Source organism: Harpia harpyja, chromosome 6, assembly GCF_026419915.1.
Source record: "Harpia harpyja isolate bHarHar1 chromosome 6, bHarHar1 primary haplotype, whole genome shotgun sequence".
Taxonomy (NCBI): domain Eukaryota; kingdom Metazoa; phylum Chordata; class Aves; order Accipitriformes; family Accipitridae; genus Harpia; species Harpia harpyja.
Genome location: NC_068945.1, coordinates 15,469,917 through 15,487,440, shown reverse-complemented (window position 1 = coordinate 15,487,440; position 17,524 = coordinate 15,469,917). Strand labels below are relative to the sequence as shown.

The following is a 17,524-nucleotide window of genomic DNA, read 5'->3' as shown; positions in this document are numbered from 1 at the left end:
AGTTGAGCATACTTTGGATTTGTAAAAAACAACACATAGGCAATAAAAGGAGAGCACTATAACTTACACCTGCAGCAGGGCAACCCGCCCCTAGTTCAAGGTCTACCTCTTCCATGATCAGAAGGGCAGAGGATGCTGTGCAAGCAGAAATCTCAGAGGTAGGGATCAAGAGCCTCGCTCACATGGCCAGAATAAAGCTGAGCACCAGAGCAGAGCTGGTACAGAGCAGACACATGATGATCTGCATCGGTTGGAGCAATTACTGGGCTGTAAAGCCATATAGCTCTTCAAAACTGCCAGTCACAACAGACAAAGCCAAAGGCATTGTTGTTACTGTACCTTAAAACCAAGAGGCCAGTGGATGAGGTAGAGATCCAGGTAATCCAATTTCAGGGCAGCAAGAGTCTTCTGGCAGGCTCCCTTCACCAGAGGCTTGTCATGAAATGTACACCATAGCTAGAGACAAAAAGCCAAGGCAGGCCATGACTTCCTAGGTTAAAGCTCCTGGAACCCTTCTGTTCCATGTTCAGGAGGGTGCCTGTCCCCTTCAGAAGGTGAAGTGAAACTAGGTCATCCTACTGATCTTCAAATGGGGCTTGGTCTGTGAGCAGGACTGGCCTGTGATACTGAGGGCAATATGTGCAGTGGCCACACACATGACTGAACGGTATCATGGCAGACAGTAGTCTGGTTTCATTAATTAAGACTTCATTTAAAACTCACCTACTAGAAGTTCAGATACTGCATGAAAGAGGACAGCAGAATTTCATGCCAGGATAACTTTAAAGCATCACCCATATCAGTGGTACATACCCTGCATAATTCTCCATAAAGGATGAGGCAAAATAGGAAGCTTGTCTCAGAATTGGCCTAAGTGATGTTCTGAATTGTTCCATGCTGCACCACAGAGCAGGAAAGTAAAGAACTGGGGGCTTACTATGAAAAAACACGTGTCTCCTGGGATCCTATACCACCAGATCCGTACCTTACTGACAACAAAGAGGTCCTCTCGTTTCACACCACCTTCCTTGATTTTTTGCTGGATCCCATCCCCAACTTCATTTTCATTCTGGTACACATAGGCACAATCAAAGTGACGGTAGCCAGCATCAATAGCTGCCATCACTGCAGCTGTCACTTTCCCTGGTGGGGACTGAAAAAATAATACCAAAGAAACTCTAGTCAATATATATTGAACACCTTTTTCCTAGCAAGATAAAATTAAGAAAGCCACCCCACCCAAAGCAATCCCCCAATTAAAACAAAGCAAAAGACACCAACAGCATCAAAAAGACCCCTAGTTCTCCCTGCAGCTTTCTTGGGTCTGTACACACCTCAGGCAGAGGCAGCTGAGCTTCCAGCCAGCCTCCAGCCGTTCCTCTGCAACCCCACTCCCAGGCAGGGCTCTAGAGCGCCTTTGCAGAGCTGAGGCCCCAACACCAGGACAGCTCTCCAGAGCCGGGCCACGGCCTCCTCGCTTCCCCACACCGCTCCGAGGACGAGAAGCCCTCCGGCCAGCGGGGCTCGGCCCAGCAGAGGGGCCTCAGCCCAGGCCCCGGCGACCCGCGCCCCCGGGCAGAGCCCCACGGCGGCGCAGGAGCTCGCCCAGGCCGCTGCCAGGGGCCGGCGGGCAGGGAGGGACCCTCGGTGCCGAGCGCCGCAGCGGCGCGGCCCTACCCAGCGCGGGACGCCGCCCGGGGCGTCGGTGGCACCGGCAGCGCGGCGCCCGGGGTGGCGGTGGGGACGGGCCCCGAGCCGGGTCGAGCCCCGACGCCGGCAGCCACGGCTGCGCCCGCCCGGCCTGGGCCGCCCCCAGCCGCATTCCCTCTCTCCCCAGGGCAGGGCCGGGGAAAGGGCGCCCGTCCCGCAGGGTTGGTTACGGGCAGGGCCAGGGCCGGCCCTGGGCTGGGCGCAGCCGTCCTCCCGCCGCCAGCGAGTGTGTGTGTGGGGGGGAACACACGGCCGCAAACCCCGTTACCTTCCATGTGCCCAGCCCCAGGATGGGCATCTTGGCCCCGGTGTTCAGCTGCACGTAGGTCGCCATAGCCCCGCACACCACCCAAGAGCACCACCACAGCTGTGACTGCCGACCCAGCGCCTTTAATAGCGGCCGGGCCCGCCCCGCCCCGGCGCGGCGCGGGGGTGGGGGGATGGCGGGGCGGTCCCGGCGCTGTCTCCCGGACCGCCGCCGCTGCGGGGCCAGGGCCCTGTACGGCCCACGGCGGGGGTCCGGGGCGGCAGCTGAGGGCCGACGGAGGCCGCGCTTGCGAGCCCCGGCGCCGGGGTGAGCGCCACGCAGCCGGCCGGGTTGTGTCAGGAGGTGCTTAAACCGGGGCTGCGCTAACTTCACGGGAGGGGCGTTCAGTAGGGCTCCCCGGCTGGTAGCCCTCCCGCAGCACCTCAGTGCCTGGATGTCACACCTCAGCCGTCGCCGGGATGGGGGTGACAGAGGGGACATGAGACAGAGGTGTCTCCCTGCACCCTAAGAGCCGTTTGCGGGCTGCGTGCCTCAGGCCGAGGGAGGGCTGAGCCCCTTGCTGGAGCAGCACGTCCCCACGACAGGGATGGTGGATTGGGCTGGTCCCCCTTGCCGGGGCCTTCTGACCCTGCTCTGCTGATACAGCGAGACCGCTAGAGAAACCTTGGCGTGGCTGGCTTGTGAGAGTGGGGAGAACCTGTTTCCTGCTCCAGATGGGACAAATGCAGCTTTCACTTCAAGGGAGAGTGAGCTGTGGCTTAGAAGTATGTTAGGATAAAGTCAGTTTAAAAACAGAACTTTATTTTGCATGTTGGGAGAGGTTTTTTTAAAGTGTTTTGAATGTTGCAGAAGAGAAACAGTGACTTTTTAATGAGTGACATAATGATCAAATTGTCCCTCTGTCTTTAGGGAGGTGCTGAGGGCATTTCAGAATAAAATGCATGATTGTAATCGTACATGGTAGGTAGCCAGTAATCTCACATCAGAAACTGGCTTTGAAATTTTTGCAGACAAGCGTACGCTGTTCTGCTGAAGAGGTTGCAGCGCAGTGGAAAAAAACAGACTTGCCCGGGAGGCTTTGCTGCTTCCTCAGACATGGAGAGTTTCTTCAGGTGTGAGTGTTTACTCTGGGTGCCTCTCCCACGGCAAAGGCCCCTGCTCTTTGCAGCCTGGTATTTTTTGCTCCATTTAACTAAGGGCAGGCAAGGTAATTGGTTTTCCTCTTTAACGTTCCTCCTGTTTTGTGTCAGCGCCATCAGCCATCCCCGGCAGGATGCAATGTGTTTTCACATGTGTTTTCACTTGGATCATGAAACCGTTATATAACTTGGTGCTTATCTCTTACCTTTTGGGTTTGGTTTTCCCTGGCGGTTTCTAGTCAGAGAGATGTCTCCATCTCATCACAAGAGGCTTCAGGGAGAAGTTCTGTATTTTGTTTTTGCTGTTTGCTCTCGCGAGTGGGAGACTTCCCCCTCACGGCTGTAAGGCAGGTCGGCTTTCTGCTGTTTACCTCTCCCCAAGGCCTGGCGGGGGCCATCACATGGTGGCAGGGCCTTGGGGGAAGAAGTCCTGCATGTGTCACGGGGTGACAGCTAGCCTGGTGAATCTTGTGCGCTGTGTCCTTGATAACATGGCCAGCTGTTTCTTTACAGTGAGTGCTGGCGATGAGGAACTGTGCGGGGGAGGAGGAGGGTTGTTCTTTTTTTTTTTTCTTGATCCGCATGAGAGGTTTTGCCCTGAAACAGGATGCGTAGTGTCATGAGTTTTTTGGTTTGTTTTGCTGAGGTTGCATTTAGTAACTGTAATTTCACTACAAGTTGTGACTGTGGAGACCAGCAGTGTTTGGTATCTGAGAAGAACAGGGCCCAGAATAATGGAAGTGGGTATGTCCTTGTAGAGGCAGTCTTTACCGGCAGAGACCCTGTGGCCTGCTGAAAAAGCATAAAGGCTTTTTTTTTTTTTTTTTTTTTTTTTGAGGAGGTGACAGAGTTGCAAGGTGTGGTCATCTCTATTCATAAGGGGGAGAGCCACAGGGGTCTGCAGCTTTAGGGCTACCGACAGATACAGGCATAGCTTAAACCAGTGTTCTGAGGTGAGGGCATGTGGGTTTCAGGCTTGAATCCCTGTGAAGGGCAGCGGGAACTTCTGACTTGCTTGGAGCCTTTAAAAGGGGAGGTTTATTTTGCTCGGTGGGGGGCTCCAGTTCACCCTCTGGGTGCCAGCAGGCAGACCTCAGGGTCTTGGCTGAAGCTGACTGTGGAAGACCTCGGCCTCTTTTTCACTCCAAGCTCAAATCAAGCCAGGAGCGTATCTTGGTGGATCTCCCATCTTCTCAGAGTTGATGAGGCTTTTTGTTTTCACACTAGTATTTGTCCGTTAATCCCCTCTGCTTCAAAACCACACCGCAGGCACAGCCAAGCACTGAGGAAGCGCTCCTGCTGCCCGTGGCAGTTACTGGGTGGGAAGGGCAGGTTTAGCCCTGCGGGGGGGGGGAGACCTGGGCAGGAGGAAACTGCCAACTGCCCCAGGCCGGTCAGAGCTGCTTCTGGCTGGCTCTGAAACCGGTGCTGCCACCCAGGGTGATGGGAAGAGCCCGCGTGGCCCCCCCCAGTCCCCCAGCCAGGGGAGAAGGAGGGCAGCACCTTGCCCCAAAGGGGCTGGCTGCTGAGGGGCCTGTGGCCTGAGCCACCCCCGCCGGGCAGCAGCAGCCCTGGGGACAGCAGCCTGCCCACCCGGCAGCACCAAGGCACGACAGGCAGGACTGAGCGGTAAAGGGAAGCATCAGGCACCCAGCCCCACCCTCGGAGCCACCCTCACCTCAGGGGGGGCATTGGGGTGGACTGGGTGTAATCTGTGGTGAAAATGGGGGAAGCGGAGAGGGGGACGGAGGGCATTGGTGTTTGGCTTAGAGGCTGGGGAAGGTGGAGAAAGGTGTTTACTGTTTCTTCTGTGTTCTTTTTTCCCCCCTCAGTACCTGAATCGGTGAAATGAAGTCTGTCTTAACTGGCGATAAATCAGCTTAGATTGCCCTGAGATGAGACTGTTTTGCCTGGGATGGTAGCTGTTGGAGAATGCGTGTGACACCCAGCCCTGTCACGGCCTGGAACTGGAGTAATAAGAAGGACTCTGGAAGAAGCCATGATCCTGGTCCTGGGAATATGTGGTGGTGGAAGTGGCGCAGCCAGTGTGTGTCCAGGGGTGAGTGCAGACAGTGTACGAACAGCTGCAGAAAGGAGGGAGCTGGGGAGACCATTGCTGGGTGGGAAGGTGATTGGGAAGAGATAGACAGGTGCTTCATCCAAGCCCGTGCCCCAGTGGCCTGGTGTAGTGCTGTCTCCACATGTAGGTTCCAAATGCACAGGTCGGGGAGCTGCAGAGGTGCTGGCTGTGAAACATGGGGAGAAAGGCATGCTGCTATGATGCGGCTGTGTGCTGGGGCTTGCCACGTGCTGGGGCTTGCCACGTGCTGCAAATGGGGCTTCAGAGAGACCAGGACCACTTAGCAGAGCGGGGGAGTCAGGCTGATGATTTTTGTTGGAGTAATGTGCATTAACAAGTGCTCGGGGCGAAGGAGAGGCCCTTGGTCAGAAGTGAGCAATAGCGCTGAATTGGCCGGATGGAAAGCTGCGTGCCAGGTAGGCCAAGCTGCAGTTGCAGGAGCAGCAAGTTATCTTAAAGTGATTACCTCAGAGGGGGACCCTGGCACCTCTGAGGGGAAACAGAGGACTGATGGCAAAGTAAAAACAAAGCCCTTTCAGGCAGCCTGAGTTGCAAGGTTAAGTAGATCTGTGGAGATGGGAGTGCTGCTCCCCAGAGTGTGAGCGCTCTCTTGACAGTCCTTTGTTCAGAATTAAACTACAGAAATGCTGAACACTTGCAGCAACTGGTGTCCCTGCAGTGGCTGTGGCGGTGCTGGGAAGCCAGAGCAAATGGGATACAGCTTTTGTCTTGGAAGAGCAGAGTTCTGGGGTGTTTGAGCTCTATGCTACTTGCAAGCACTGCCCTGCACAAGAGAGGAAGGCTTTAGGATCTGCTAGTGAAGGGCTGTGTGGAGCAATGGCCCGATCCTGCTGAACCCACAGATGAGACACACCCACAGAGGGACTGGGAAGAAGCAGGTAATCGACTGCCACTGCTTGGACTGCTGGATTGTGTTTACAGGCAAGGAGGAAGGGACCCTGAAAAAGTGGAGATCACTGATGCCGTGGCCTGAAAGCTCCAAGGTCTGAGCACAGTAACTACTGCCCCTCTGGTATCACCTGATAAGCTGGTGGGGCATCAAGGAGTGACTTAAATGTATTGTACTGGAGGGAGCATGCCAGTGACTTAAATGTATTGTACTGGAGGGAGCATGCCAGAAGACAGGCAGGAGATTAGCGGCATGGCCAAGGATAATGCTGGGAGCCCAGTAGTATGGTTGACCTTGGACAAAGTTTTAGAAGGGGTTGGAAAGTATATGTTAAGATTGTTGCAGTGTTGATCCTGATAATTTTATCTGCTGGGGGAGGGGTGGGTTTGTGATGCATGTTACGTTCGCACTGGTGAGATGTTAACTACACTAGTCTGGTCTGCCGGGACAAGGGATGGAGTTTATAATGAATATACATTAAGATTGTGATGATGTTAAAGGTACAGTTTATATAAGGGTGAAACAATTCTTAATATATTTTTCAATAAGGTGAAGGGTGGAATGTAAAGGACACAAATTGCAGGGGGTATCAGGGGATGGCAGTGGTGACCTGGGTGGAGACCAGAACTGCTCAGTGCCAGCCAGAACCAGCTACCTCCAACACCAATGTAAACACTATATCATGCCAAAATTTAAACTCCACGGTGCCCTGGCTCAGACACGCTGTTGGAAATACAGGTGCACAATTTGAAAAAGATCCATGCTGAAAGGGCTTACTTCTGAGGGGAATGCAGCTGGTGGATGAGCCATGCTGGAGCAAGGAAACCCCTGAAGGCACTGTGGCCACTGGGTGACCTATGCTGGAGAAGGTATACCACTGAAAAGACAGCGGTCTAAACCTTTGGCTCTCCCTGCACCACAGCAAACATTGTACCTTTACTGTTCAATAAAAATGGGTATTTGGTCTCAGCAGAGCTGTTTCACCTCAGCCTGGGGATTGCTGAGGGTTTTATGGGTTGCTTCCTTCAGGAAGCTGCAAAACAAATGTTCTTGGATTACATGTTCATGAATTGAAAGTGGAAGTTTTGGGAAGAAGGTCCTAAGGTGCCTCTTTCCTTGAACAGAGTTTTTACTATTTTCCCATGAAACCCAGTGTGCAACTTTGTGTTTGGTCACCTGCCCAGTAGGAGGAAACAGAAAGGTGACACAGCCACAAAAGCAAATACTTCCTCATCTCACTTGGTGGTGGTGTTAAAGGAGCCTTGATTGTTTTGATGCCTTGAATTTGGGCGTCAGGTGGAAAGGAGGTTTGGGCATCAGTTCCTTGAGACCTACTCTGCATGTCCCCTGTGCCAGATATGCTCCAGAGTGGGTGTCCATGCGTGTAGGGGTGTGTGGGGAACTCAGGTGTCCAGCTCTGCTGTCACTGGGACTTGTGTCTCTGCACCATGCCTCCTGGGGCTGGGATCTGCCAGAGGCGGAGAGGCCAAAGGGGTTGGTGGGCTCAGACCCAGCTGCTCCCCCATCAGGGTGAGCAAGCCCCTGCTACTGCAGTGCTGTGGGAGGGCTCGGGACCCCCAGCTGCAGCCCTGGGGCTGTGGGGCCAGGGCAGTGGTGGGAGGGGGTGGCTGGGCTGAAGGGGGCTGCTGGAGGAGGTGGTTGGAACCAGATGGGCCATCGTACCTGAGCACCTGTCCTGGGCTGGGTGCCCTGGGCTCAGAGCATTTGGTGCCGCCAGGGAATTGGCCGTGGAGGCAGGGCCGGCGGGGAGGCCGGCAGTTTGGGCGCAGCGCCGAGGGGCTGAGCCTGCCCTGCGGGGAGGCAGACACCCAGGTCGTGTGGCGTCTGAAATGCCCCCCAGCACTGCTGGGGGCTGGTGGCCAGCGAGGAGGGGGCAAGGCGGGTCTCCTCTGAGGGCCGGCTGCCCTCTGGTGCCCGCAGGGGAAAGTGCCGAGTGGCTTTGCTGTCCCAGGGAGGATTCGTGTCCCCAAGGTGCAGGTGACTGCGGGCGACCCGTGCATACTTCACCTTTGTTCACAGGGGAAAGGGTGCATGAAGTCTAGAGAACCTAAAAAGAGCAAGTCAGGTCTGAACCAAGGGCAGCTCCCACCATGGGTGTAATGGATCATGCTGAAGGCTGCTGTCTTGTTCAGCCCAAATCTCCCTTGGCAGGGATGGGAGCTTAGAAGTTGGCCCTAAGGTGGGTACCTAAAGTTAGAGGAGATGATTCCCCAGTAGAGACACTTCAGCAGCTGCCTGTGACTTAGGAGAAAAGGCCAAGGACAGCTGTGCAGAGTGCATCTGAAATACAAAGCACATCTTAAAAACAGAACAGCAAGTAAATTCTCATTTCTTTTGTTTGGCTGCAGTAGGTTAACATCTATTAGTTCTGTACAGAAGCACTAAAAATACTTGTACTGCATTCCTCTGCCACATTTTGTTTCTGTCCCAGGGGGTTGTATATTACCATCTTTTGGAAGTTTTAGTCTGAGAAAAATTTAACAGTTTTATCTGCAAAAAGCAGCATATCAAACTCAAAAATAACAGAGCTAGTAAAGAACAAACTCAGTTCCTAAAGTCAAATAGTATTGGGGGTCCAGCATCCTGTCTCACTTCTAACTATAATGTCTACACAGGAGCATAAACACTCACACTTTCAAAGCAAAAGATCTTTTTGGTCAGGCAGGAATCTTTTATTTCATTGTTGCATTTAAAGATCAGTTTTCTCAAATATAGGCACTTGAATGAAATGGCAGGTGCAAGTTCTGAGTTTTGTTTGGGGTTTGGTTTTTTTTTTTTGCTTGTTAACAATTTTCCATATAAGGATAGAATTTTACAACTGGCAATAATTTGAAGCACATGTTGAAATTGTGTTGTATCCAAAATCCACCACGTTGTTGTATTCTGACACATAGGAGAAAGCTTGTATAAAAATACTGCCGAGCATGCACCTGTATGTTTTCTGCATATGGATTTTTTTTTTTCAAGAAAGGGATAAGTATTAAAAAAAAAAAACCCAAACCACACAAACCCTTTCTCAGTTAGTTCTGGCATGGTGAAACTCCTGGTTGTCTCACTCATCCTAAGGAAGTTAGTCTTTAGTTCACATTTCTCAGAGATTTTTCTCCAGTGCTCACAACTGCTGAATATCCTACTTAGCCTGTTGTGTTGATGCAAGATAAAGTATACATGTGAATGTGTAGTTCAAAGTCTCTCCCTGTTTTCTCCTTAATTCCACATTTTGGCAGAGAATTATGAAAGCTCACATTTTATTCATAAGAACAATTTTACTGTATCCTTCTTTCAGAAGAGAAACAACAACAACAACAAAATAATCACTGAATACATATCCTGTGACTTCATTGGCTGCAGGTGGAAAGATGCAGTAAGAAAGCTAGATAAATTGATAGGAAGAATATCAGACCAAGCTCTGGAGGAGGGCAGATACGACCATCTTCAGTATTCTGCATTGGAAGGGTACTCCTTGTGAGTTTTGCACCTGAAGGGAATAAGACTTAATTTCAACCATAATTTTTTTTTTTATTAGATAAATTCTAGGGACTTATATACATATATTTTAGAATATCTTATGTCATCTCAAATTATCAGTGTACCGAGACAAACATTTGCACATTGTGGTTTTTTCCTGTTGGAATGAGTGAGAATAAGTACTAACACCACCTAAAGCTGTAATGTATCTGAGGTTCATTGTCCTGTCTCTCTCAGAACCATAACACTGAAGCCAAACATGCAAGTTTTCTTCACACTTCATTTGAAAACAAAAGCTTCTTTCTTTTTAATCACATAAAAAGACTAAGTTCTTTTTGCATTTGTCACTGGGTAAGGGAGCACCAGGCAATGTGACACTGCTAAGCTGAATTCACCAAGTGGACTAATGGAGGAATAGCCTGTCAGGAAGAGTGTTCCAGAGGCACAGGAGTCTTGGTACATATGAGCTATGGATGTGAAAGTGATAGAAGAACAATACCTGGAAGTACTCACAAGGTGTAACATTCTGTGTCCCTCATCTACTATACCAGCGAGTCAGTGTGGTCTCACCTGGGGGAAATGCAACACTCTGACCTGTCTTAGTGTCAGGCTCTGGGCAGTGGCTCAGCACTAACACCTACCGTTACACCTTGTTTCCACATCATTCTGGATACCTGTGGAGTGATGTTTCCCCATGGTCTGTTTTATCATGGGTTTTTAAAGCTAGATGCCAGCACAGGCTGGCAGCCAGATCGGTCTACACTATTACCATCCAGTTTCCAGGTGTATGTACCAAGACTCCTTACGCAATTCTTGTTTGCACTGGCTGGTCAGCCATGGTTCATTATATGCAGTTATTCTACTCCTGATCAAGGCAAGATCTTGATGCTCCTGTGCCATTCAACCTCTCAGCCTTTCTGTCATCTGTCAAACAGCTTTCATACGTGCACTCATACTTACAAACTAATAATGTAGAATGCAAGTAGCTCAAGCTTGTATAAGCGTATTCACTTGTTGCACACTAAATTGTAATAGAAGTTAGTATGGCACAAGCAGTAAGTCAGTCAGCATTGGGTCCTAATACTATTAACCTTTACAAAAGCAGGTTTCTGTTAATTGTCTAGTTCTCAAGGAAGATTCCAAAACCACCCTCTTGCTCAAGATAGATACAACTCAAACTTCATATGCTTTTCTCAGACCCTACAGCTTGATCTGGTGTGGATGTTATAGACCAGAATGCAGTAGTTGTACTGCAGATGCCCTATGTCCACCAGCCCAAGGCACATTGCACTTAACAGTCCCCTGAAGTACCATGCTGTTGCAACACCTAGCAATCCTAGCACTGCCCAGCAAGGCTCACCTGCATCCTCCACCATGAAGGATAGGCTTTGTCAGGGGAAAGCTTTACTCATACATACAGTTACAGTTAAGAGAGACCTGTCCCAGTGACCATTCCACTGAGTCAGCACAGCATAGCCTGGAGGAAACATAACACTTCCTCCAGTGTCAGGCTCTGGGGCAGCAGCTCAGTATTAACAGTTCCACTTTGCACCCTCTACTTCTGTGCAGTACCAGGCACCTGCTTAATGCAGTCTCCCCTCTCCTCCCAGTCTCTGTTACTCTGGGCTTTTAACAGCCAGATGTCAGCACAGGTTACCAACCAAATCAGTCCACAGTGATACCACTGTACAGCTATCCAGCAGTTTCAGGTGTTGGTCTCCTATTGCTTGTTGATCCACAGTCCATACTAAGGCCTGTCATACTTGACTGTTCTTGTCAGCATTGCTCTGTCAACCAAAGCTTACTGCACCAAGTAATTCAACTTTTGATCAAGGCAAGATCTTGATGCTCCTGTGACATCATTTAAAATTGAATATGGATGATGGTTTCCATTGACACTGTTGATGCCAGTGGCTTGGTTTATCAATTTTTCACATTAGAACAGAACTTCAAAACCAGCAGTAATCTAAACATTTTTTATTTGGATAAGAATAAAATTGAACACTAATTTCTATCCAGTTTCAGCCTGTAAAAGAGTTCAACTGAAATAAGGCCCAGTATGAGTTGGTATGCATGTGCAGGTCTGGACATTTCTCACATTTATTCTTCTTTCCCAGAAAGCTTTGGGCTGTGCTCTAGCAGTTAATTGTTGTCTTTTATCTTCAGGCAGTGATTATGTAGTTCATTCTTTCAGGATTTTTCTTCTGTGCTCACATATCCTTACCCTGCAGCCTTAAGTGGTGTTGATGCAAGACAGAAGATAAAAAAAATCAGTTGCTAGTTCATTCTTTGTGTTTTCTGCTTTGCTATTTCAGCCATGCAGAGACACTCATCTAGTGAGTAGAGAATTATTATAGCCCATATTTTGTTCTTCAGAACAATTTTACTATTTCCTTCCACCAAAGAAGACAAACCCAAACAAAGTCACTGAATACATATACTATGCCTTTGCTGGCAGGAGACATACAGTGTGCAAGCTATATAGCAGACAACTCTAGGCAATGGTAGATGCTCAATAGACCCCAGAGGCCTGCAGGAAGGCAGGATAAAACTGTCTTCAGTATTCTGCATTGAAAGGGTACTCCTTGTGATTTTTGCACCTGGAGGAAATCAAATATGAAAGATTACTCTCAAGGCTGAAATAAATGCTATGTAGAACTACACTGGGTGTATAGAGGAGTCTTCAAGGGAGGCTCTGAACTGTGTAACTGCAGAATGAATTTCAGAGACCTATTAGTATAGAAATGGCATACATGACCAACAAGTTCAAGTCTTTTCCTGTTATTCAGGCACTTAACAGTGGTCGGACCAGGTTACTTTGTAGATAAAGAGTTCACGCTGCTGACGGAGAAAACAGCAGTTTCTGGGGCCTTTCAGCCAAGACTTGCTTGTCTTGCTAGAGGCTTCCAAGGTGCACATCTGCAAGCAGTCATTCTTCATCCTGCACTTCAGATGGTCATTCCCTCCCCCAACCACCTATGTAAGAGCTGATATCACTTTATAACTCACAGAAAAAAAATACCGTAAATTTAAAACTGCCTAATGCTCATTTCTTCAATATGGACATAGCCAAAGTTATCAACTAGAACCCTCCTTTGGAATGCCAGGCACACAGTTTCCTGGATAAAGGATTCAAAATGAACACATAGTATGACTTATACTCATCCTTTAGTCAATCAAGTGAAAATATAACTCCACTAAGATGTTAAATAACAGCTACTTCCTCCCCCAAATTATTTCAGATTTCAAAATATACCCAATTTAAACAGCTATGCCAGTACCTGCGAGATCAGAATAAAGATTATTGAAAATGTAAGACTTTGAAGGAAACAAGCTGTCACTTACGTGATCATTTCACAGATCCTCCAGTTTCTGTTTAAGCTGAGAAGCGTTGCCATCTCCTCTTTAGTCAATTCAAAGTCAAACACCTAAAAGAGAAACAGCTGGAAATCACCTCTTTGAACAAATCAAATCAGAAGCAAGATTCGCAAGATTAATAAACAAGTTCACATCAGAAAGGCTGCAGGCTAGAAATGATGGCTTCATGAGACAGGGAAAGGAAAAAGAAGTATCTTTGGATTTTCAAGACTCTACTGGCAGAGGGAAGAAACAAACAAAAGAGATTGCCAGTTGTAGTTACATGTGCCAGCTGTTCCAAGATGTTTGGTGAGCACCTTAGCGTTGCAGAATGCCTCTATTTGTGGAAGATGCATTTTCTCCAATTCCAAAGAAACATCTGGAAGACTTTCATATTTCAATAAATCCAGCTATGTTACTTCTGAAATCTTCATGTCCCATACCAGGAAAAAACCCTGACTTCACAGTCAGAGGAGCGATGTGGTTTATTGACACCAGGACTCTTCCCCTCACATTGCTTACTCCATATTTTGAGGAACATTACTACACTTGGGCTCCAGGCAAGCCCTGCCCACCACTTCATCCACAAGGAGACACTGTATAAGGTGCCTGATACAGTTATCAACATACTGTTTCCAAGAGCTCTGTCTATCTTTTCTCCAGCTGTAGTTTTCATTGTAGCCCTAATTTCCAGACAGAGAGAAAAACCCCAGTCCTCTTCCCTGACAAGGACTTGGGAAGGGTGAGAAAGGATCACTGCTTGCTCTGCAGGGAGAAGGCATGCCATCCTCGAAGGGCAGCACCCAGCTCACTCGTAATCATTCACCTTGGAGTTCTCCACAATGCGCTGTGGTGTGACAGACTTGGGAATCGCAATCACGTTTCTCTGGATCTGGAAGCGAAGGAGAACCTGCAGGAACAGACAACTGAGTCAGAGAGAGGATGGCTCCTGCTCTGGAGGAAGCAGAGCCTGTTCCAACAGCTGTTTTCCCTAAGCTATACCCATTTCTGCAGAGCTGCATTTCAAATCCTTCCTGTTGCTGTGGCCTAGGTAGCACTTCCGGGAGAGCAAAGAGGGAAGAGCCCACATGGAAGGCCTCCTTTCCCATCCAGTTTGGGATAGTTAATTCCTTTTCTTCCCACCTGGGCTTTTAGCAGTCCGTGCAAGGCTTTCATTCTCTGCAGGAGGACTTTAGAGGGGAAGTGACATCTGTGAAGATGGGTCAAGAATCCTCTTCTGGCTGAGGGCCAAAGAAATAGTAGCAGCATATATTGTAGGCCACAGTGTAGGCAACCCACATTGCTTGTTAACACCACAAAAGGGCACCATAGTTCACAGGGAACACTGATAAAGGTTGTACCCTCTCTTCAGACATAGTTTCCTTAATGGCTGTGTTACTGGAAGGAGTACCCACTGTTTGGCACCTACCCACCTGCGCTGGGGTTTTGTTGTGCTTGGCTGCAATCTCTTTGATCTTGGGGTCATCCAGAAGACAAGGCTCCTCTGGCTTAGCCCTACACAGATGAAAAAGAGGAAGAAACAGCAAAGAATCACTCCAGAAAGATTCTACCTAGCATGAGTAATTTTAAAAAAAAATAATATATATATACACCTGCACAATTACTCATTCAATTAGTCTGAATGTTTCAAACTTAAACCACACTAACCCACTTGGAAATTACCTGTCAGGGCGTCCAAGGGGACAGTACGCTGTCACAGTGATCCCTTTGGATTGGCAATAGTTGATAAGCTTCTCCTGGGTGAGGTATGGATGACACTCAATCTGCCAACACAGGAGCAGAGACAGACAGTTGTAGAACTACTGTAGTGTTCCTATGCTCCAGAGATTTTTTTTTTTTTTTCCTGAATCCTGATTTCCTACTAACAGGCTGCCTTCATCCTACCCTACATGTGGTCTGTGTGACAATACAAAACTATAATTCTATAGGGCACAACTTTTATGTTGAGTCCTTATGTGCTTTTTGGATTTTGTTCTGAGAGGCTTTATAAGAGTCAATGATTACAGTCAGAATGATAGCTCGTGTCTGGATTATTTATCCCTCCAGAGAGAATGCTTCATAGAAAAGCACTCCAGAATATGCAAAAAGTGGTTCAACAAGGTGAGACAAAAAGGAAATATTCTGGTCTTTTTTGTACCAAGAAGTATCCACAGAGTGGGATTTAGAGTACATGCTGTGTCTACTTTGTTCTCCCTTTTTCTGTCTCCTCATTCAACTGTAATCAGATCTTTATAATCCCTGAAAACTATTCACCTGCAGTCACTTAGCAGTTTACCTGGTTATTTGCAGGCTTGTGCTTCAGTCCTGGTTTGTTCAAGATTCTTTCGGTCTGCTCACGGTTAAAGTTGGAGATTCCAATGGCTTTCACCAGACCAGCATCCACTAGCTCTTCCATGGCCTAACACAAAGTGGAGCAAAGTCAGCATCCAGTGTACAAGACGTGACCTGAATACATTCTTCCTGATGTGGCTTGTTTCCCTTCATGGGAAGCACAAAACAACTGTTTGGACTTGCTGGGTTTTTGATTCTCAAGGGGAAAAGTGGGTACTGGTAGTATCTATGCCATATCTTCTGCCCAAAATAATTTCTGAGACTGTGAAATTGACTGAGTTACACAAGGAAAAGAAGACTCTAACTCTACTGTTGTCACAGCACTGGAGGGCTATGTCCTAGGAGGATAGAAGGATCATAACCCAAGTGTCTATTTCTGCAAAATCTGTTTGAGCAGTTCAAGAACTGCATGAGAACTGTGGTGAAGAAAAATCATATAATTACAGTCAAGTAAATAACTTTTTCTAGCCTCAGTCTGGTCTGCAGCTCCACTGAAAGTGATGGTGCAGCTCAGTAACTTGAGATACTAATCCATAGTGAATAGGAATAATAGCGTGTCTAAGCATGCACATTTTCAAAAGCTACCACATACTTTTGTGAATTCTTTCCAACTAATTCTGCATATATGCATGAGCCATTCTGTGACTGCTGAAGCTAACACCACTGCTGAGGACAGAAGACATGACCCTTCCACTGTGGCTGAACTTACCTCCCATGTATGCAGAATATCTGTGTTGCTGGATATAGACATGCCTTTGCCATCTGTGGGAAACAGCTCCTCTCCTGCCTGTCAGTGACAAAGAAAATGCTTGAAAATCTGTTGAGAAGTTTGCTTAATACCATGAGAGCTCACAACCACAATAGCTTAAACTTCTAGTGCAAGCAAGAACACTAATTCTTGTCTACATTCAGTCATTCCTTCCTGAGGAGTGGGAGCAATTTAAGGCATTTTTGCCAGTGACCATTCCCATAAAGACAGGTTTTTCTGCTGGACCCCTCAAAGTGATGACTCACCCAGACACCTACAGGGACACAAACCACTCAGAACTATAGCCTCCAGTCTCATACATGTTCACTTCATGTTTTGTTCTTTTGTGTCTGCTTCAGGAGAACTGTTTTTGTTCTTTTTCCGGGAAGGTATAAGGGGACCTTGTAGGTACTAGGAGCACACAGCTTTGGTCTACACAACATCAGATCTGCTCAAAAGAGGTATTATGTGCAGTGACAGTTCTTCCATGACAAAGCTCAGTGTAAAGCTGCCAATTCTAGGAAATTAGAAGAGCCTTTGCGTACAAGTTATGAAAAGACACCAAGACTGAACTGCATTTAACAGCGCTTTGCTGCTGTAACCATGAGACAGTTTCATTTTCGTGGCTTTGTTAACATAAAGCTAAAATAGAGTACGAAATAAAGATGAGCATCTCAAAAGCAACAGGTAGGATGGAAACTGATCAGACTGTAGCAGGACACAAAGGCTAAGACTAGAAATAGCCAAACTGAGACATCAACTCCTTCACTAATCTGTGAAAGAGTTTAGGGCCCCAAGAAGTTTCACCTTTTGAATTCCTGTCTCAGCGGAAAAATACTAAGGCTCCTGCAGGCAAGGTCAGCTTAATCTGTACTGTATTAAGGGCTTGATGATTAAAGAGAGAAATGGAAAACAGAAATATCTTCTCTTGCTCTGTGATTTTGTAACACACAGAGGAAGATTTCTGACAGGCAGCAGTTCAGCCTTTCTTCCCGCAAGGGGTAATTTTCAGATGAGCATACACTGATTGTAAGAGAAAGAGAGCACAGTCTATCTTATGCTTGCAGCTGGGAGACCTGCCCCTAGTTTTCAGACCATCATTCCCAGGATCAAAGGGGTATGCAAGCAACAGTCTTGGGGGCAGAGATCAAGAGCCTGGCTCACATGGCCAGAGTAAAGCTGAGCACCAGAGCAGAGCTGGTACACACAACAGACACGTGACTGTCTCTCAGACAGAGCAATTGTTGGGCTGTAAAGCTATATAGCTCCCCAAAAGCCGTAGTCACAAGAAACAAAGCCAAGGGCATTGCTGCTACCGTACCTTCAAACCAAAAGGCCAGTGCACAAGGTAGAGATCCAGGTAATCCAGTTTCAGGTCAGCAAGAGTCTTCTGGCAGGCTCCCTTCACCAGAGGTTTGTCATGAAACGTGCACCATAGCTACAGAAAAAAAAGAAGGCACACCGTGACCTC

At 48.1% G+C, this 17,524-nt stretch overlaps 1 protein-coding gene and 1 long non-coding RNA gene across 10 annotated transcripts in view; one reads left to right on the top strand and one right to left on the bottom strand.

The window, feature by feature from the left end:
• Positions 1-17,524, bottom strand: part of LOC128143477 (aldo-keto reductase family 1 member B1-like) — a 90,685-nt gene that overhangs the window by 71,013 nt on the left and 2,148 nt on the right. For 2 of the 9 annotated variants that reach the window (XM_052790735.1, XM_052790740.1), the window contains one exon: positions 17,375-17,491. In XM_052790735.1, coding sequence (XP_052646695.1) covers positions 17,375-17,491 — 117 coding nt within the window. Of the gene's footprint in view, positions 1-339; positions 457-985; positions 1,154-1,334; positions 1,629-1,978; positions 2,137-11,557; positions 12,197-12,941; positions 13,025-13,779; positions 13,864-14,386; positions 14,469-14,636; positions 14,738-15,249; positions 15,373-16,014; positions 16,093-17,374; positions 17,492-17,524 lie in introns of those variants that run through there. The other 7 variants (XM_052790734.1, XM_052790739.1, XR_008235763.1 and 4 more) reach the window with 6 other exon arrangements.
• Positions 2,160-7,054, top strand: LOC128143484 (uncharacterized). Its single transcript, XR_008235764.1, has 3 exons — positions 2,160-2,284; positions 4,950-5,176; positions 6,657-7,054. It is a non-coding gene; the product is annotated as an uncharacterized LOC128143484 (long non-coding RNA).